The following is a 22,381-nucleotide window of genomic DNA, read 5'->3' on the forward strand; positions in this document are numbered from 1 at the left end:
CTTTGTGCAGAGGCATGGAGATAATAGAGCTCAAGATGTATCAGGGGAATTGTAAATAGGTCTGTTGAGCTCAATGTAGTATACATGAGCAAAGGGCAATACAGTGAAAGAGGAGACTGGGGACATAGGCAAGAGGCAGATCATTATACAGTCTGTGAAGGAGTTTGGACTTTATACCAAAGTCAGTGGAAAACCAGGAGGGAAGAGACATGATCTCATTTCTCTTTTAGAAAAGCACCTCTTCGGGTGCTGTAAAAGATGGGTTCGAGGGACTAGAAGTGGGGAAACCAATTAAGAGGCTGTGGTAATCTAGGCAGGAAAGAGGGCCTGAACTAAAACAGTGGTAGGTTGAAGGTAGGAAGATAGGAGGTATTCAAAGAAAAGATAACTAGGAGACAGAATCATCAGGGCAGGTGGGCATGGTAGGTGAGAGAGTAAGAGAACTGTATGGCATATTATTTTCCTTATTTTGTACCTACTTTTGCTTATATGCTAGTGATGGATCTGCCCAGAATAAAACATTCAGAGGTGGAAAGGAACAGGGTTTTATGGACTTGTTAACAATATACAGTGCAGTTTGAATCTAGTCATTTCAAAATCAAGAGCTATCAAAATAATCAGAGACTGTTTTACAATCCCTAAATGACTAAAGTCCTGACATACTTAGGTCAAGGATCTAACCGGCATTCCACCCAATTTGGTGGGGACATGGTAAACAGCACAAAAGCAAAGGTTTGAGAGATTTTAATTAACACAAATGGCTGTGCCTAGACTTCAAATCTGTCCAAAGCAAATGGAGTGAAAGCCTTCTAATCCTTCAGAGCTTCATCTGGCAGTGACCTCAGATACAAGAGCCTCCCTCCTATATCATCAAACTGACTTCCTTTAGTTCCTTGTTGTTCTGTGTGGGTCTTTGATCCCAGAATTCTCTATATATAAGGGAGGAAAAAAAACAAAAAACAGCTAAAACATCAAATGCCCTGGCACTCACTTTGCAGATCCCCTAAAAATATCAAATTAGAATGTACGTTAAAAAATAAATTCCAGAGGCACCCGGGCGGCTCAGTCGGTTGACCATCTGCCTTTGGCTCAGGTCATGATCCCGGGGTCCTGGGACAGAGTCCTGAATCGGGCTCCTTGCTCAGTGGGAAGCCTGCTTCTCCCTCTGCCCCTGCCTCTCCCCCCTGCTCATGCTCTTTCTCTCTCAAATAAATAAAATCTTTTTAAAAAATAAAATAAATAAAATGAATTCCAGGGGCACCTGGGTGGCTCAGTTTGTTGAGCAGCTGACTCTTGATTTCAGATCAGGTCATGATCTTAGGTCATGGGATCCAGCCCTAGGTAGGGTTCCACACTAAGCAAGGAGTCTGTTGGGGATTCTCTCTCTCCCTCTCCTTCTGCCCCTCCCCCCACTTTCTCTGAAATAAATAAATAAATCTTTAAACAAATAAATAAATTCCAAAAATCTACACCCACTATCTATGCAAGCCTTTAAAATAATTTTGAAAATGAAAGTAATTCTTACCACATTAGATTCATTTTTGCTGGTAGTTATTCTGCCTGTAGTTGTAGTACTTATAGTACCTGGTGGGAAACATTAGGAAAATGAAAGCTTTCTTTGAGGGAAAAAAACCAAAACCAAACCTGGTTTTATTTTGAGTTGCAAAGCGACTAACATTCATCACACATTACATACCGTATCATTGCATCACTGTAGGAATGACTCTGGTATTAGTATTAATATGGATTTTCTAACTTGTTTTAGAAGATAACTTCAAGCAGTATTTTTAAAGTTGGAGTGGCAAAACTTTCTCTGCTAAGAGCTCATGTCTCACAGGCAGAAGAAAATCATTTGAGGGTTATATGCAAGTAGAAAATTTTGTTTGAGAACCTACAAAACTGTACTTTTAATACAACTTTTAAATGAAGAAATGGGATGATAAATCATATTCATATGTATACACCCTCAGGTAACGCAGATACATACTCCATGAAAATAGCCAACTGTGGATAGTAGAGAGCACAAAAAAAAGATAAAGCTGGGAGTGGGGACAAAAAAGGGGAGGCAGAGAGAATGACAGGCATAGGCTGAGATAGAGAAGGAGAAGGGAGCCAATATAAAGGGGAAAAGGAAGAATTGGCGGGTGCTAAACAGGCTCCGTAGTGAGTCTGTCCCAGGTTAGGATTGCCAGCACACCCAGTTAAATTTGGATTTCAATAAAAACCAAATAATTTTTGGTATAAGTATGTTCCATGAAATGTTTGGGACATACTTATACTAAATAGTTAACTATCTCCAATTCAAATATAACCAAGCATCCTCTTTCTATTTGTTAAATATGAAAACCCTATCCTAATAATGCTGCTGAATTTCCTAAGTGTGTAATATAAAAAAGTTTGGAAGCTGTTGTCACTCACTGAAATAATCATAATATTAAAAAAGGTACAGTTTATTTTTTTCAACCTTCAGAATTTATATTTAGGAAAGAAGAATTTTATTCTCCCCTGGACTTCTGTGGGGTTTTATTTATTTATTCTTTTTAAAGATTTTATTTATTTGTCTCAGAGAGAGAGAGAGCACAAGCAGGGGGAGCAGCAGGCAGAGAGAGAAGCAGGCTCCTCCTCGCTGAGCAAGGACCCTGGATCCTGGGATGATGACCTGAGCCTAAGGCAGATGCCTAACCAACTGAGCCACCCAGGTGTCCCTCTGTGGGGTTTTATAGGAAGTAAAAATATGACTTAGTTCAGAAATTAACTTCATAACCTTCTCTTAGTTACTATAGTAACTATTACATAGTACTACTATACCATAAACCTAACTTTGACATTCAAAAGGTTCAGGTTGCCTCAAAGCTTTAAAAAACCCATATTTGAGAGCATTACTATTTATCAAGGACCCAGATTCGAGCTAACTGGGTTTCCGCCCCTGCCTTTCAGCCTTTTAACTTAATACTATTATTTTCCTTTCAGCAGCATCTACTGGAGTATACTTCAGCCATCAGCAAGAGTCATGCTAAAGTGAAGTAGAGGCTAAAGCCAGGAAGAATGCCTTGCTTTGAGAATGGAGGGAGTTAGAGAATAAATAAGGTCTCAAGAGTATTCATTTCCCACCTCACTGGGCTTTCATCTGAATTTATAAGTGTAGCAAAATATTCACATCCAACCTTCAGCTTCTTCTCAAAAAAGCTCAAGAAAATGCCAAGAGTATGAGCTTGGTGGGGGGAGGGGGGGAAGAAGGAAAAAAGAAGTGTCAGAATCAAATGTCTTATCGTCAGTTACCACGAAGATCCGAAGATAAACTTCTTTAAACTACCAGCAGGCATGATGGGAAATTCAGCTGAATTTAAAGATTACCTCTTGCCTGTACTCTCTAAGATAGGTGGATGCCAAAGGCCACAAACTGTTCTCTTGAGTCTACAGAAGCCAGGGAAGGTTTGTTACACAGCCTGGGTCAAACTGTAATTTTACACCGGTGAGAAAGTAAATCCCTTCAAATGGGGCCCCATCCCCAGAAGGCACTCACGCGGTATAAAATGTTTTCCTCTTCTATGAGACTAGGTGAGGCAGTATGCCAAACAGATTAGACTGACAATGGTAATGCTATAACCAGGGCCTCAAGAGAACTGGCAAGTAGGGATTTCTTAAAGTGTAACAAACTAATTCTAACACAGGAGTGTGTTTTGCCAATGAAATAGTTCACACCACTGCAACACAGCCAACCAGCACACACGACAGTTGATGTGGGAGGAAGGATTCTTGGCCAAGAACAGTGGGAGAAAACTTTCCTTTACTTGGAAACGTCCAGAACAGAAGGACCTGTACCTGGATTTGCTGGGAGGTATGTCCAAAACTACCTTTCATCCTTTAAGACAGGTTTGTGAAATTCAATTCTTTTGAGACTAGAGGAAAATGAACCATATCTAGGAACATTTTTAAGTACTTAAATTTCAAAAAAAATCACCACCTTGTATAATTGCTCAACTCATTTTAAAAGTCAGTGTCCCAATTACCTGATTTATCTGTGGTCGAAAGAAACAGCATTAGACAGGGATTGTGAAGGAAGTGGACAGTGGATGTTTTTGTAATGGAGGGAACTGTAGTTCAAGGAGTAGAGTAACAGGTAAGGGTTGTACAGCAGAATACGGAGTTTAGTCAGGTCTCACTAAGGCTGCCGGTAATCAACCTCAGTGCAACAGAGCATGGCAGAAAACATCAATAATTTTGTTTTTAATGTAGCACATTTTGTCTTAAAGGTAATACAAGACCAATCTCTCCCACAGTATATCAGGGTTCCTGAATTACCACTATTTGTCGACTAGAAGCCTGGATGTGATTGGTGCCACCTACTGGGATAAATGCAGAATTACAAACTGTCAACCCATTTTGAACTGTTTTATTACTGACCAAATTACCCTTAGGAAGTATGAGTATTCATGGGAGGATTATACATTAAACAGTGATAAGTTTGGATTTAAATCATAGCCTTTAGAGGCGGAAGAGTTAAGACAGCCCATACTTTAAAACGGCCATTTTCTGCACATTCTAGGAGGTGAGCTCTGGATACAGAATCAGAAGCTGGCTTCTCTGAGGAGTTTCTTGTTTTATGATACCTACCCTATAGAGTCATCGTGAGCATTACACAAAACCACATGCTTTCAACATGCTCTATAATATGTTTTGATTGTTTTAGGCAAAGACAAAACAAAACTAAATGACTTTCCCAGGTCATTTAACTGTTTAGCTTCAGAATAAGGCCTGCAACTCATATATCTGACTCTAAATCCAATGTTTTTTCCATTAATACTGTTTCCAAAAATTTGATGGGAAGATGATTTTGAATGGCAACCAAGATAAATTTAGGAGGTGCTACAACACAGCATTAAACACTATGTAAATCACAGTGAGAAAATTACTCCCTTTTCAATTCTTCAAATTTGATGACCTCAAGGAGAAAGTTTCCGTTTGCTGCTGGTTTTCTTTAAAACTCCCTACATCTTGCTAATCTCACTTCCTAATAAAGATAAAACAGACCTCAGGCTTTAACATCTGGTTGAAACATTAAAATTTTGTTTTTCAGTATCCTTATTAAGTTTACTTTCGATTATAGAAAGCTATATTGGTTTTTCATTGAAAACAGTACTATTAATTTTATTTCCCAGGAATGCATTTAAGAAATTGAAGAAGTCGATCTAAAAAGAATATATTGAAAACAACAGACCAAGTGACACAGAAGTTGGGAAACATGAGCACCACAAAAGTGCCTCCCTATCATATGACTGTTGGTAATGATATCTTAACACAATTACTTTAAAAATCCCTCTGTGAAGAAAACTAATGTTTCTTTTGTTTTCTTTTCAACAGTCAAACAAATAGGTCAACATAACCAAAATCCGAGACTAAGATTTCAGATCCACTTAGGCTCAAACAAACCCAAAGATTTTGTATATGTGTGTGCTAGAAAATGAAACTGGCCTAAAATCAGTGTTCAGTAAATGCACAATCAATAAAGCCCAGGAACAGTGGGTCACACATGCCTGTGGCTACTTTCATTGGTGGTTAACTGGAAATTTAGTGCCCTATCATTTAATTCTCCAGAAGCATAAGAAGAGAGAAGAGAAAACAGAGTACTGATCTGTGGGCTGTCCTTGTCCAAATTTCAAAGATCCAATGTTCTGCAAGCAAGGGAAAAAAGAAATCTCCTAAGGTGATTGAATCGAATGGAACCCTTCACTATTTACTAATCTTGACCGGATTTGAATCTGGAGCTAAAAGATTTTTAACTCCTTACTCTAAGATCCCTCGAGATGACCTTCGGCTAATTTTAAACAAAGCAAAACAAGGATCTGTCCTCCTTGTACGCTCCTCTCCTCCAGCTTTTTAATTTATAACTTAATGACTTACTATTGCTTCTGATTGTGTTCTAGGTTTTTATGTGAGAAGATAATCTCAAGCTTTCTGCTATCCAATTCTAATCAAAACAACAGTTAAAAGAAAAAATATAAGTGGGAGGCACATGGCTGGCTCAGTCCATACAGCATGTGACTCTTGATCTCCGGGTCATGAGTTCGAGCCCCACACTGAGTGTAGAGTTTACTTAAATATAAAATCTTTAAAAAAAGAAAAAAAGAAAAAGAAAAAACATAAGTGGAACATTGGCTAAAGGATGGGTAGTTGATCCAGCCTTCTAGATTTTGTAAATTTTATATATGAGTCAAGTCAGACTGACAGTGCTATGTACCTGGACCAAATCATCTTGAACTAACCCATTGCTTCTCAAAAATTTCAAATTAATATTTTGATTAGATTGTGCCAACAAAAAGATAAGAAACAGCCTAGAAAATTTAGATTCTGAATTCATTTTAGAAATATTATTGAGGGCATAAGCTACTATAACACATATAGAATGTCCAGGAGTCTCTCTGGTCTCAGTATTAGTAAAAGCTGTATTTCTGGAGCAATTTCGTTTATTGTTATTTTGTGGACACCGTAAATCCATGTTTCTTTTCCTGGGAAATCCAGAACCAAGTTTGAAGCCTGCTTCTACCAACTATATAGTACTTTCATTACACATTTTCATGTATTTACCTGGCTTCAACTTATTTTCCCTTTGGCTTGATTTACTCATCTGTTTATTTATTCTTACGTGCTGTGTGTGATTTTATCAGCTGTTCAAGCCCTTTATGGAATACGATTGAGAAGAAATTAGAGATATACAGGGGCACCTGGGTGGCTCAGTTGGTTAAGGGTCTGCCTGCCTTCGGCTCAGGTCATGATCCCTGGGTCTTGGGATGGAGCCTGTATTGTGCTCACTGCCCGGCAGGAAGACTGCTTCTCCCCCTCTCTCCCCGCCATTCGTGCTCACTCAAGCTCTTGCTCTCTCTCTCTCAAATGAATAAATTTTTTTAAAAATCTAAAAAAAAAAGAAATGAGAGATATACATACTGACACTGTTACTGATAAAAATTTTCATTCCCTAACCATGATTTCTCATTGCATGCGTTTTCTTTAAAATCGAGTTCAGATTCATAGATCCCTGAAAATTTAAGAACTCTTTCTTCTGCCTCTCAGAAGCCATTCCTTTATTTTTTTATGGTAAACTATACAATTTCCTCTAATGATGTCATAAATTCCTTGGGGGGAAATGCTGAAAATCTCAGAGGAATATCTGGATTGGTGAAACTCACGACCATTGTCAGAAGTCTATCTCTTTGGCCGTCTGTTCTGAAGTAGCAGAGTCTATTCGAACAAGATTCATGAGATCAAACTACAATAATTCCTAAGAAAGGGGTGCAAGTGGGGAGGAAACTAATATTTTATCAGGTGCCAACCTTGTACCAACTACGTATACCAAGTACCTAATATGTAACTTAGTCTTTACAAAAGAAAATTTCATTTCCTCCAGAGGAATCCTTACAAGAGCTCTGAGTAACAGTAATGACAGCGATAAAATTTATTAGATCACTACTACCATTTAACGTACGGTGTGCCAGCCGTTGTGTTGATCACTTCATAAGTAAGGGAATTTTCACTATAAAATAAAATAAAACCTCAAACTGTGTACCTATGATACTCCACCTACCTCGGGACCCAGGAAGATTAAAATATGCTTGCTTTGGTTCCAAATTCTGCTGTAAGTATAGGGATAATTTCAGGTCATTGGCCTTCTGGTAGTTCTTCAAGGCTTCAATTCTCAGCTCAATCACTTTGCCATTAAAGTCATTCTACAAGACAACATTTTCAAAACTACTCATATAGTACTGGCTTCTCTAAAGCTCCTGTAACCTGATCTTTTTTACTCAGAAGTTTAATATCATCACATCATGTTCAGTCTTTAAAGTTGGGCAGATAGTATTTGTGATTCTTCCCCATTTCAAATAGAACAAAATCAAGACTATAGGGGGAAAAAGGTGTTTAAGTTTTTCAAGGTGAAGCTGGAGACAGGTCTCTGCAGCTATCTCCCCATGAAACATTTTCTTTTAGCAGGATAATTGGTAATCCAGGTGAGGGAATTGGGATGAATATTATGAAACTAAAAGACTTAATATTGCCTGAATGAAATTGTATCCCATGTCCAACCTTGAAAGGTCTTAGTACCTGAGGGATGTTGGCTTGTTCCTGGTACCTGACCCATTCCATTTTCCTCTGTTGCTTTTCCTGGTGGAAGAAAGAGCCTCTGGGTGACAAAGTAAATTGAGATCAGAAATCAGTGTTCTCAATACACTACAAACACTTTATAGCAAAAATACAGTGTCATAGATTCACTAATAAATTGGTTTCAACACTTTAGTCCCTTTAGCGGGGTCTCACCTGTAGAATCCATGCTCCAAAAGCAAAAGCTAAATGAATAGAATCATTTTCTATGAATAAGTTTGTATTGGGGAGATTAGTTACAAGCATAATAATGTAAATAAATGTTCAAAATAAATTAGTTATTATTTTGACATCACATAGTTATTGTGGAGTTGTCATTGTTGGTATAGTTTCTCCTACTTTGCCCTCACTAACATGACTTCCCAGAAACTTGCAGCGTCATTCTGACTCAAATATAATACCCCAAGGGAACCAGATCTCCTATAAATTTGTATCAGTTCAGAAGCACACTGTAATTTAGACAGGTTACTGCTACTTTAAAATTTTTAAATTGTCAGCTCTAAAAGCTACTCCCATTCAGAAAGATCACACTACCTTCCTTTTCTCCTTCACTTTCTCTGCACATGATGTCTCCAGTTCATTTCTGGTCTTCCTAGGTGATGAGGGGGTTTTGGGAACCTGGGATAAAAGAAGAGAGCTAAAGAAATAGCAGGTCCCAGAAAAGAAGAGCAATGTCTCAGCAGACAGTAAATCCAACATAACCTAAAGGCCCAAATCCTAACTGTCTGCCTACCCAAATTAGCCCTGATTGTCAACAGGCTGTTTCCAGCAATGTGGCATCAACAACCTTGAAATTCTAAATACTGTATAATCCACTTGCCTTCCCGTCCTGCAAGTCTGCTTTGTTTTTTATCTGCGGTGCTTTCTGTTGGCCACCGAGTTCTTCTGTGTCGAATGTCTGTAGAGAGACATTTTGGCAAAGCTTTAAATTAGTGAGGGAAGTGGAAAACCAACCTAAGTCAAGGCTTTTGGTTTCTGCCAGTCAGCAACCTGTCAGGGTTCGACATGAAAAGTATGCTACCAAATGGGATTCAAAATGGAACAAGACCTTCCATTTGGTCTCAAGTGTGGCTTACAATAATAAAACCTATTAACTGTACCCTTATTATATGCCATCACTACTGTGAGCTACTTACTCAGTACTCTACTGATTTACAATACTCTACTATATTATCAACTTTCTTGTTTAATCGTCATAGGACTATTGTTATTTCCATTTTATAAATGAGAAAAGAGATTTCAAGAAGCTATTTGTTTAGAAGAGTACAGAGCTGGAGTTTGAACCAGATCTTGTGGACTCAGAAGCCTATGTTCTTAACCACTGGGCCTACTGTTCTTCTCTCTCCATTGCTGTCTAAAATTATGGGTAGGGAAAGCCCATCACAAGCTAATGTATGGGGACATCTCTAACAAAAAATCTTTTGGGAGTTTTGGAGAAGCTGGATTTTGATAGAGGAATTGTGCTGGCACATTTCCTATCACAAGGACTCAAAAACTCAAGAACTAAAACTGGCAATTCATAGAACTGATCTGTAGCTGCCTCAGAGAAGTGGGAGCAGATCTCAGGTCAAGATGCAGGGCTTGATGGTATCCTGATGATTTGTGGAAAGGTCAGATGAAAAAAACAGAGATCACACCACACACTGTTTATATCGCAAGACACAATCTGTTCTTCTAGCTTTATAGCCTCTGAAAAAGCACACGGATCTCAAGGACTTAGTCCACAAAGCAATTTCCACCCCCTACATGGTTTCCCAGCAAAAGGCCCTACTGTTGTATTTTAAACAATGAAGTGATTGTTGCAAAATCATAGGAGAATTAGAATTATATATTCATACATTCATTCATTCAACTTACAGTTATTGATTGTCTACTATGTTCCAAGCATTGTGCTACATGCTAGGGATTCAGAGATGAACAAAGCAATCAAGAAACTGGAGGAGGTTGTATTCCAGAGGGGGTCAGGGAGACAAGAAACAAGTAAAATAATAATAATAAAAAAGTGAAAATAATAAGCTTAATTACAAAGAATGCTATGGAGGACATGAACAGAGTTCTAAAATAGAAAGTAGGGGAGGGGTGCCCTATTTTAGATGGAGTAAACAAGGAGGTCCTCCCTGAAAAGTGACATTTAAGCAGAGACCTGAAGGATGACAATGAGCCAATCAAAAGAAAATAGTATTACAGGCCAGGGATAAAGCAAGAACAAAAGCCTTGAGGTAGGAAAGGTCTTGGTATGTTTGAGAATCCACAAGGAGGCCAGTGTGGTGGTTGCATAGAAAGTAAGGAGAGGACTTTGAGAGGAGAGAGGTAGGCAACAGCCATTTTTTTGCCACAATAAGGAGCAGCTATAAATGGTTTCCATAAGGAAAGTGACATGATTTGATTGTTTCAAAAGTATCACTTTGGCTGCTGTGCAAAGGATGGATTGGAATGAGGCATGGGTGGAAGTAGGGACACGACAAAATGAGAATGGGGACAAGAGGAAAGAGAAGGTCTTTGCATTAGGGGCTGTAAGACAATACTATCAAGAGATCCTTAGAGGCACACCTTGTTCCATAGCATCTCCATTTCCTTCCGAAGCATCTTGTTTTTCCTTTCCTGTTGGAGGGGGAGAAAACCAAACAAACAGAAACGTGTTTGTCCAGTCATTAAAGTGAAGTTGGAAGAAATTATTAAGTAATTAGGGGAAAGGGATGGGGATGCAGGTATATAGCAAACCATAGAGGAAGGCAATAAATAGGTCTAGCCCAAAATCCAGGAACATGAGAGATGAGTCTGATGATGACGATAGTACAAAAATAATAACAATTTTGAATAATAACTATAATTATGGTAATTATAATACGATATCAACAGAAATGAGTTCCTCACACAACACTTAAGATGTTCTGAGCATATGGCAATCTCTCTGGGGCGCAGACCATTAATTTCTAATTTTTAAGATCCTTTACCTTGTTGGTTTTTAAAAATCTTATGAGTCTCCCAGAGCAAACTATTTCTTTTATTTTACTTTGGTATTTTCTATTCTTTATGAAATGTGAAGGGTTAATATGCTCATATTACTAACCCCTAGATGAAAAGTTTTTAAAAGTCAAAGAAATAGAATTTTTGCTAGTTAGTCCTGTGTCTGCCCAACATTTCATCTGACTCCTTTCTAGATCAAGGAGATATGAGCATCGGAGCCTTACATGCTAGAGAGGAGCTCTCTGTCTTTCCTTCCACATCTGATGATAGCAATTGAATTGAGCCCTGTTCAGGAGTCCATTCCTTGGAGTGCCCACCAACCTCTTACCAGATTCTGTTTCATCTCCTCTGCTTCCTTAATGAGCTCCATGACTGAGGATTCTTCACTCGCCTTCCCTGCCATGATCTGCCTCATGATCTGCAGACTGGAAGGAAGAGAAAGACATCACAAAACATAATACTTCCTAAAGAGTAATATTAATATTCTGTAAGCAGTCAGAATGTACGCTACCATGGGAATGAGATGGGTGCTAAAAATTACAGGAGTTACAGAATTCCTTCTGGATATAGAAGGTCTCTATAGGATGATTTCATCCCCAATCAACATTTGCCTCAGCCGTGTGCTTTATAATGAATTCTGTGTTCAATAATGCTCAAAACTTAGGTCTCCAGCAGGCAATGAGGCTCTTCTTCACCCCTTCAGAAAAATGTTTTGGTATATGGCTTTTGAAGTAGAAAGGATGATTTTGCCCCTGTGAAGAAGGAGGTCAAAGAATCTGTTGTCTTCAGCATAAATCCCAGAATTATGCCCTACTCCATCTCTGTTTGTATTGCTTCTCTGTATAAAAGACATTTGATTTAGCTGGGATAACCCCTTATACCCTCATGGTAGCTCCTAACATAAAAAGCCTCAAGAAGTTTCTAACAAAATCTGAATCAATACCAAGTAAGTCAAAGACTCTTTATTTTTAAAGGCATTAATTTATGTTTATGCTTATCATACTTTTTCCTCCTTAATTTTAAGTAGAGAAGCGAACCTTTGTGTTCTCTTGCCCTAAGAGAAGTTTGTTTCTGCATTGTAAGCAGCTGGTGCATGACCACAACTTTCTGCCTGGCTTTTGTTCTCCAAAAGTCTGAGCTCCCTGAGATGCTTATAGTAAGGGGAGAAGATGAAGGTAGACCCAGTAAGGTGAGATTATCTTACAGTAAGGGGAGAGGATGAAGGTAGACCCATTAAGGTAAGATTATCAAACAGAGCTGGTGGATCCCAAGAACAGTGAGTGCCCTAGATAAGAGTTGCGACTTTATCTGCCTAGTATATTTAGAGAAGCCAGACCCTAAATCCAGAGGACTCCTTGGAGTCCAGAAGATTTTTTTTATTTCACTGCTTGGCTTGGGAAGAACAGAGTCATCCATCCTAAAGTGATTCCACAAACATGAATAAGGAGCTATCAGTGCAACCATGATAGACTGAAATACTAAAGGCTCTCTGTTTCCTGGGTGGGCATCCTAGGGAAGAAGAGTAGTAACTGTAGCCCCTTGATATGAGGGCTGAGTCATATTTAATTTTACTAAAAGAAAACAAAGGATTATTTGCCACTGATTTGGTTACAAATTCTTTATCTACTATAGCTAAATGTCTAAACCTTTTTTTAAAATGTAAATAATCATTGTTAATCCTCTGGATTAAAGTTCTCCAGCCTTTTCCCCTCTAGGAAACCCTGAGTAGAGAGCCCTTACCTCCTTTGTTTTTCCTCCAAGTTAGACATCAACTTCTGGAATAAGAGATTGTTCTTATCTTCAAGAGGTTTTAACATCTCTAGCAGTTCCTGCTTCCTTAGCTTTAAGTCCTCATTCAACTCCTTCAAGTAGTTGTCATCTATTTTGGAACATCTGTGGGAAGAGTAATATCTCCCTTTAGCCTAAGTTAATAATAGAGACCCTCCTTTTCCCTCTGGATAGTTACCACTTGGCATCTTCTATCCATGACTCACCTTGTTTTTGAGGGCAAGTAAGATCCTGAAGGGTTTGAACCACTTGTCATCTTGAAGGGAAATTTCTACTCTAAGGATAGAGAGGTCTTCTTGGAAATATGCGCCTTCTTGTTCCATTCGGTTAAGTCATCATTTTTCTGCTGCTGTTCTTGAAACTCTTGTTGCATTGGACTGATTTTAGCTACAGCTTGAGTCACAATGACCCTAAGACCACAGAAACAACAGGTCTTTTAAGTATCTCCAACATCAATGACAGCTTGTTGAATGAAAATGCTATTAGACACATTTGATCAATTCTTGCCTTAGCTTTAACCAATGCCCAATATTTTATTCTGAAGTTTTTGAATGGGATAGAATCAGAACATATCTATATTATGAAATTCCTAGAAAATAGTGGCTGGTCAAAATTAACTCATGAACACCATCTCGCATGGCAATTAACCTGCATGAAATGTCTACTACCTATAGGGCAAAGTGCCAGATTCTGTGAGTAAGGAAAAGACAAATACAAAGCATCTACCTTCTGAGGGTCTTAGGAGAAGGAGAGAAAATCTCTAAGAGACATTTTTTTTTTTTTAAGATTTTATTTATTTATTTGACAGAGAGACAGCCAGCGAGAGAGGAAACACAGCAGGGGGAGTGAGAGAGGAAGAAGCAGGCTCCCAGCGGAGGAGCCTGATGTGGGACTCGATCCCTGAACGCCTGAACGCCGGGATCACGCCCTGAGCCGAAGGCAGACGCTTAACGACTGCGCTACCCAGGCGCCCTCTAAGAGACATTTTTGAAAAATAAGAGGCCAAACTGGCAAATATAAGGTATGGGTATAATATTGAGTAATATATGAGCCAATTGTCATTATTTTCCTATCTTTAAAACTTGATATATTACAGCGGCAAGGAAGAATAATATTGGGCACATAGCAAGAGAATATAATTTGTGAAAAATCCGTTCTGTCGAGTATGTCCTTCCACAGCCAGGCTTTTTCCTGAGAGGCTGTAATTCTACCCTTACTTCCAGATTCTGATTCTGCCTCCATTTTTCTCTCCTTGCTAGAATCCCATTTCTCTTAGACCCTAAGATCTTCTGTCTTAATCTATGTAACTTAGTGAGCAGAAAATAACTCAAAGAGTTACACATTTATTTCTTCAGGCCCTTTAAAAACAGTTTTAGGGCAGTATTTTTAGTAAGGCTCTTAAATGTGAATTAAGTCATGTCAATTTCAAGTATTAACTGAGCATTTCTGGGCATCTTTCAGGAACATCCTCCAAAGAAACTTAACCTCTTTGTGTTTTGGGAAACCTTAAAGGCCAACTATGGAGTGGAAATAACACAAGATTTAGTTTGTCAGATCTTGGTTTGAATCTTGGCTTCAATGGGAGAAGGGAGCTGACTGGGAGCAAGTTAACTAGATTCTCTGAGCCTTAGGTCCCACTTTTGTAGAAATGAGAATGGGAAACAAAAAGATTTGAATGAGAATTAAATGTAATATTATATGAAGATCCTGTCTCATGTCAGGTATTCACTTTTTAGTGTGGTTGTGGTTGGTTTGGGTTTGGAGATTGTATAATGTCCTGAGTAATACAAAATACAAAAAAGCTGATTGATATGAGGCTAATGAAGCTTAAACTTCAAAGCCCTTCATCTTTACAGACTTCTCTCAAAGGCCACGTGCCTCATTTCATATCCATACTTTTGTATTCTTATTTAGAAAGACAGAACTTCCCAAATTATATACACTTCAGGGTCCAAAAAAACCCTGCATCTGCCCCTGGTTGGATCTGATACGTATCTCTTATAAGTATCTCTTCTAGCAAAACTTCTCTTTAGGCAGTCTCAACAAATACTTTTTCTACAGCAAATATGTGTCACTTGTAAGTTATGTATGATAGCTAGTGTAACATGACATTAAATTAGAACAGCCATATCAGCTGGAACACAATGTAATTCACACTGGCTGTCCTAGGAGTTCCCATGAATAGTTTGGATTGAACGAGGGTGAGCGAACTCCACACAGTTAAAAGAAGGAACTAGGTGGACTAATTATTATTAGTTTTTGGACTGTAGATATAGGTGGTAGCAAATAGTAGAGAACAAAACTGGCATTGATACTAAAGCACGGCCGCTTTAAATTTCAGTCTTGACATTTGGTTGGCAGAATAATGCTAGAATTTTAAAACACTTAGTGAGCACATAGCATCCCGACTCACCTTCCTTAGTGGCCTTGCTTGCAAAGGATTGTACGGGGAAGAACATTTGCTATTCTGATGTGCTCTTTTCTGTAGCCAATCAGCACCTTTCATTCGTTAACATTCCAATGCCTGTTTCTTCAACTTGGAATATGACTTTCAAGAAGAGTATTTGTCCTCTAATAATGTATATAGGCTTTATAATAAAGAACTTAAAATCGAAAACTAGTATTGAATGGGGATAATTGATAGACTACATTATCTCTGGGACAGAGGTAGGGAGGGTGAAGGTATCGATGACCACTAGAAGTGGAAAGGAGGGGGCACTGGTGGCTCTGTTGGTCAAGCATTCACCTTAGGCTCAGGTCCTGGGATCCAGCCCCACATTGGGCCTGCCACTCTGCCTGTCTGTGCACATGCTCTCTCTCTCTCTGTCAAATAAATAAATAAATAAATAAAATCTTTATTAAAAAAAGAAGAAGAACTGGAAAGGAGGGAAGTTGAACACTGATTTTTCCTGCAGTAGAAACTTAGGTCATCTGTTGATTGAGGAAGCATGGTGGGAAACCTGGGAAGAGCAATGACTTGAGGTTTAGAATAGCACCTGAGCAGTGAAAAAGGAAGCCAACCAGGCAAGAGTAAGAGGATCGCCAAGTAGTGCTAAAGGTCAAGGTGAGTTTGGGAGTTGCAGATTTGTCAAGGCATGAATCAGCAGTTATACAATTTCTCCAGCAGTACTTGGCAAGCTAGAAGCAATAGTAGGGAGAACAGATGGTTGTTTGACTCTGAGCTGCGACTTGGCAGAATGGATAAGCAGAAGTTCAAGGAGTTAAGGGGGCTGAGCATGCTGGTAAGAGGATCCATCAAGGAGAGGGTGGATCATGCCATTCTGGCTATACAGGGAGGAAAATGAAGAGCCGGCGGCTAAGAGGGGAAACTAGGAAGGGGTTGAATTTAAGGAGGCTAAGGTAGAAGAACAGGAGGTTATGGTCAGTGAACATACTTCTTATGATATAACTTGTGGAAACTCACCAATGTTTAGATAAATTGTAGTAGCAAATCATAAGTTTTTTTCTGCAGTAAACATTGTTTCTTTGTCACTGCACAATATCCACTGAAATTCATATGGTACCTCAAAATAGCCCTTATAACAAGCTATTCACGATGACCTCATCCAACATTATAGCATTTGATTTTAGTATCTGTTGAAAAAAAAAGCGTGATTGCTCTATAATTAGAAAACTCAGAGCAGTAACATTTTAGTGTTGTTTTACCAGTAAAAAATCAGATTAGTCTAATTAAGCCAGGTCTCCAAGAGTAGAGGCAATTATTTTCACATTAAGGGGAAAAAGTGAGAGAGAAAGCTTTCCTATTCTCCCCTCCCTCAGTTTTGGTTGTGAACAAAATTACAGAATTCCTCAGGGAGGAAACAGGAGGACCTTCCGGTTCTTTCCGACCCAGAGCCAGCTCAATCCTTGAAGACATTGTAAGAATTCCATTAACTAAAATAAGGAGAGGTGTGCTGGCAAAATCATAAGCAAAACTCGTAGGCTTTTAAAGATCACGCACATCTCCCTGTGCTGCTGTTAGAACCACTTTGTTGTCTGTGTTACCTCTCCACAGCTGTCCCAAGCTAGGCTGCACCTACATTTGGAGCGAATCTCGGTAGTTAGGAAGATTGAGATACATTTCAGGACTCTTGAATTCCCTGCGTTATTTTTGAGATCTTCTTGAAAGTGATGCATTCTCTCAGTGTGTCCAGATACTTAGTACAATGGTCTTCAAACTGAGGTATGTGAACTTTCACAAAAGCATTTCAAGAAATGAGGAAACGTGGCTGGTTTTCATGGTGTCTTTTGCTGGATCCTCAATTTCCACAAGTACTCTTTACTAAAACGGATCTGCTTGCAAATGCCCCTCGGCCACTCTCCCCACCTCCTTTTTCTTAATCACATTTTGCCCTCTTGTTAAAATGGGATGCCTTTCAACCATCTGAAATCTTACTTGGGTGACTTGAAGTAAGAGAAACAATCTTACTTCAGTGATTTGCTCTGGGGATGTGTTTTAAAAACCTCTAGCGCATTAAATTAACCACAATTCAAAATGTTGGTGTTGGGGTTCAAAAGAGAGCATGATTTTAATGACTGGATTACAAATTATTTTGCAGGTCAGGTGGTTTCCAATTCTTTGCTTTCAACAAAATTGAAGGATGACCTAATCAAATTGTCAGCTTAAGTTTATTACAAATGAGATTTGATGATAAATTACTATATGGGTTTGGCTTATAATTCAGAAAAGTTCAAAGATTTCAGTGACACTGCTATAACAGAACACCTTCCATTCCTAACTACTTTTTTGTGTAAACAAATTTTCTCAGTGAGTATCGTATGTAAAGCAAATAATATAAATAAAATTGATGCTGAAGCCTATATTATTCTAGTGGTAAGTAATATTCACCTATAAATATGTGAACTAAATGGGGGGGGGGAGAGGACAGTCTACCCATCAATTAATATAAGCACTTCCAAAATAACTTATTATACTTAAAATTATTTATGAAAAAAATTTTTCTTAGTTTTGAATTGCTAATAATTATAATGCTAATGCAATTCTGAAAAAATCTTAAGGTTACAGGAAATAAAACATAAAATTTCAAAGTTATATACACATTTTGCAGAGAAGTATAATAAGGTGATTCAGAAAAGGTCTTTGGTGGCTCAGTCGGTTGAGCCCCCTGCCTCTGGCTTAGGTCATGATCCTAGGGTCCTGGGATGGAGCCCCAGGGAGGGCTCCCTGCTCAGTGGGGAGCCTGCTTCTCTCTCTTTCCCTCCCCCCTGCCTGTGCTCTCTATCGCTATCACTCTCTCTCTCAAATAAATAATCTTAAAAAAAAAAAAAGTCTTCCAAGCATAAAATACTTTACTTTGCACTTGAATAAAATTCTGTGGGAGAAGTGGGATGGAAACATGAGTTCAAGGAAAAAAATATAAAAATTTTGACTGCTAAAGAAGGGCTTATTCATGGTTTTAGATGTTATTGGATATGGGTTTTTAAGATTAATTGCATACATTTTAAAGTGATATAAAATATTTATTTGAAAATGTCAATATTACAATATGCCAGAAATTACGTTTTCTTATAACTGCCTAAACTTACAATAACAAATTTTAGATGTCAACCTGAAAATACACGAAATGATACAAAACATGTGAAAATTCCTTTAGAACATGGAAGCAAAAAAAAAGAAAAGAAAAGTCTAAAGACCAGTGCTCTAGGGCAGTGGTTCTAGGCTCTGACGTATTTAAGAATGCCCTGGGAAACTTGTAAAATATGCAGATTTCCAGGCTCATCCCCAGAGATTGCTACTCTGCAGATGTGCAGAACATGTGGTTTTAATAGGCATTCCCTGGTTATTCTGATGTGTGGCCTGTGGACTGGGCTTTGAGAAATACCACTTCAAGACTTCTTCTCTGATCACAGTGGATCAGCAGAAAGCCGCTACTAGAGCTGCTTTTTTTCTGAGCCATCTGTAGAACTGCCTCCTCTGAGTCATAGTTCATGTCACACCTTCACCTTTCACTTGGGATGCCCTGAGAAAATTTTATGAAGGCTTCCTGCATTTGTACAGAGAATTATCCAGACATCATTCGATCACATCTCCCTGGCCACCACCCCTGCCCACAGGTTACCACAAATCATACATTCCTCTCAGAATTTGGTACTAAAGAAAGTGTTGCTTCTTCGGGAAAATACTGGCATATTTTTTCTCAGAGCTATATCAGTAAACTAGTTTTGTTTTTCTTTTCTTCCGGTTTGCTAGGAATCTCAGAGATAATTTTGTGACTTTGGACATTTGGGCCCTAATCTTTGTTTATGATCTTTTAACCTAATTAATATTTTTCTTGGTCCTGATTTTTTAATTTTTTAAAATAATTTTAATAAGTCACCTCTGATCCTATCTAGAGAAGTATAAATAAGTAAGCAAATGAGCAAAAATTATTCTGTTTGTATATATGTTTTAAATATATGGATAAAATAGTTTGGAATCAAAAACGTTTTCTAGTTTTATTCATCTTTGTATGTATTTGTCTGTGTGCATGTGTGTATGCATGTGTGCATATAACTGTAAAGGACATTTGCTTGTGGATGTAGAGAATAGATTGATGGAATTTACTGTTACATTTTGGGTGTACTCAGTTGTAAGGCATATTGGGATTTCAGGTGCACAGCTGGGTAAATGGAAGGTAGGACAGACGATGGACTTGCGGGGCTAGTAGGGTGCCCAGGCTTCAGTTCCATGAGGGAACTGTGGTATACTGCAAATAGGAAAAGTAGAATCTCCTAAAACGGGACAGTCTAACCAGTCAATAAGGAGATACAAGGTCCACGGAATTCACCTCAAAGAGGTCCAGACCCTATGGGCTGGTGATTATAAAGGTGTCAATACTCTTCCAAATACACTTTAATTTTTTTGACTGTCCTTACAAATAAGGTTTAGTAGACGGCAGAAACTAGAAATTTGTACTCTAGAATCATCTATTTGTCTTATATTTTAAAAATCCTATTTTATGTCCTAGGCCTGCCCAGCCCCAGGGTTATAGGGTCAAAGGAGACAAGATAACATCCTTGCTCTTTGGACCTTCCAAGTATAGAGCAGAATCTTGCAAGAGTAGCTGCGGGTTTCCTTCTGTAAATGAGAAAAAATGTCCATCTTGGCAATAAGACCCCTGAGGTGGAAAGGGAAGGGGGTGAAAGCAGCCCCCACTTGCCTCTTTGGTGAGAGAGTCCTTATCAGGGCACACCTGCACAACTACATGCAGAGTAGATGCCTTAAATGAAAGAAGCTGGCAGGGTGTGGGTGCTAAGAATAAATACGGAGCTCATTGCATGGTAGGGCCCATGTAGGGATGAAGGACAGCAGAGACCTAGCCTATAGTGATGTGGGGATGGGGGCCACCACCCAGGTCCAGCTAAAAATTCAAACCCATTCCTGCCAATTCTTTTTTTTTTTTTTAATATTTTATTTATTTATTTGAGAGAGAGAAACAGAGAGAGCATGAGCTGAGGGAGAGGCAAAAACAGACTCCCCACTGAGCAGGGAGCCTGATGTAGGGCTCGATCCCAGGACCCCAGAATCATGACCTGAGCCCAAGGCAGACGCTTAAGCGACTGAGCCACCCAAAAACCCCCTGTTCTTGCCAATTCTTAATGACTTTCAAGAGAAAGTGGAAATCTGGGTTTTTATGTCACCTCTTGAATTTTAAATGCTGTACAGACCAAGTGACACATTCGTGGACTTCGTTGGACTTGCAGACTACCATTTTGGAACCTGAATTCAAGATAAATCCATCGTTTTTAAAGAGGCATTTGACTACAGATAATTCAAGCAGTGCTTTGCTTAAAATGATATGAAATGTCAATTTGACCTAATTTCCTAATTTGATAGATTTAGATTCAGTATATAAGAGTGAATGACAGAGGTAACACTTTTCAAAATAATACGAAAACCAAAACCCCCAAACAGCAGATACTTTTTGACATCTATTGATTAGCATTATGGGGGATATAAAAAAGCATCACATAGATAAAATGTAAAATTCGTAAAGGGTTAGGAAGCATAGAATGCATCTCAAATTAGACTAGTCCTATTGCATAGCCAGAATCAGAAAGGAGGCTTAGTAGTCTAAAATGAGCAGAGAATTCTTTAATCCTGGTTTAGCTATTCATACAGGCACATTTGCTACCTCAGCTGAAAAACCTGAACAACCTAAGGTATTCCTCTATTGTATTATTTAAAAGTTAGTAATAATTATGTATAATTTTAGGCACTGCAAAATAAAAATAAATAGCAAATTATGTACCCTTGTCACCAATACTGCTTCTATGATCAAATACTAAAAATAAAAAATGACATTTGTCATATTATTAAGCCTTACTTCTGCATAGCAGCATTTTTCTGCTTTTTTTAAAATTCGCATTTGCAAGTAAATAATGAGAGGAGTATAAATGATAATTAGGATAATATTAAAGAAGCAAAGTTTGTGCAAGAATTGTATTTTTTAAAGGCTATGTACTCCTGGGTGACAAAACTGGAAAGATTCTGACTTTATAAATTGCTCTTTTCCACATGCCAAAAATTTCTTTCAGAGACTTGTTTAATACACCACATTAGACTCCCTTTCCAATTACCTCGATACATGTATTATAAACTTAATCCATAAACCAAGCAGTATTATTAATAAATAAAATGAAGCACAGTACATAGTAACATATCATGACAATGAAAGTCCTGAATTAGATGCTGACTCTAAACTTTTTAATTCATTAAGGACTGTTTACTACTGTGTCCAAATGGTCACAAAGCTTGATTTAAGAGGTTCACATGAATTAAGTAAAATTTCCTTGGAAGTTAAGTTATGATATGGATTGACATTTAAAAATAATACTGTCCTAGGAACACAAGTTTAAAAAGGTTAAGCGTATTAATGGACTTAAATGTGTAGAGCACTTCTGAGAAGTCCTCTATAAAGCCACTCGCGGGCATGTGATCATGGTGAAAGAGGGACAGATACGTTTTTTTCTCTTGCCCATTGAACAGATTCAATACTTATCAAATCGAAGTGAAATCGATAGTTGAAAGCATCAGCATTTTTCAGCTTGAAACCTTTTCATAAGTAGCGGACCCTGTCGTCATTTGCCTTTATCAGTGCTCCTTCCTCTTTCTGCCTTCTGTCCAGCCCCAGGGTTGGGATCGCAACCAATGGCTGGTCTGAACCAATCGTTGGTCTGAACCAATCATGAGGATTCCGATCCTCTTTGCCAATGATAGGGCTAAGTGTGGACACGTGACTCAGTCCCGGCTAGAGAAACGTACCAGGAAGACTGCTGGGGTTTCCGGGCAGAATGTTTCCTTTCTAAGTAAAGGAGACCAAAAAAAAAAAAAAAAAAAAAGTATATTTACGTTCTACCTTTTCTTTCCTACTTTGTACACTGTCTTTTTAGGACAGAAAACTTGAAAGTACTACCGCCACTTTACAATGAGGAGGAAGGCCAAGAGAATTACAAAGAAAGGAACCCAGCCCCC

At 38.4% G+C, this 22,381-nt stretch overlaps 1 protein-coding gene across 7 annotated transcripts; it reads right to left on the reverse strand.

Annotated features, from left to right (window-relative positions):
• Positions 1-729: 729 nt before the first annotated feature.
• Positions 730-22,050, reverse strand: CCDC196 (coiled-coil domain containing 196). 7 transcript variants are annotated; one of them, XM_008700720.2, is made up of 12 exons: positions 21,962-22,043; positions 16,331-16,500; positions 13,113-13,316; positions 12,859-13,011; positions 11,447-11,543; positions 10,702-10,752; positions 8,972-9,049; positions 8,686-8,769; positions 8,095-8,154; positions 7,580-7,721; positions 1,526-1,584; positions 730-929 (listed from the first exon to the last, which is right to left on the reverse strand). In XM_008700720.2, the coding sequence occupies exons 3-12, from the start codon at positions 13,160-13,162 to the stop codon at positions 810-812; spliced, it is 894 nt and encodes a 297-aa protein (XP_008698942.1). In that variant the 5' UTR covers positions 13,163-13,316; positions 16,331-16,500; positions 21,962-22,043; the 3' UTR covers positions 730-809. The 7 variants fall into 7 exon arrangements, with proteins under 7 accessions (XP_008698942.1, XP_008698975.1, XP_008698925.1 ...); XM_008700753.2 differs by lacking the exon at positions 21,962-22,043 and adding an exon at positions 21,905-21,935 and having other exon boundaries at positions 7,580-7,628; XM_008700703.2 differs by lacking the exon at positions 21,962-22,043 and adding an exon at positions 21,905-21,935.
• Between the last annotated feature and the right edge of the window lie 331 nt (positions 22,051-22,381).

This window comes from Ursus maritimus, unplaced genomic scaffold (assembly GCF_017311325.1).
Source record: "Ursus maritimus isolate PB19 unplaced genomic scaffold, ASM1731132v1 scaffold_25, whole genome shotgun sequence".
In the NCBI taxonomy this organism is placed as follows: Eukaryota; Metazoa; Chordata; class Mammalia; order Carnivora; family Ursidae; genus Ursus; species Ursus maritimus.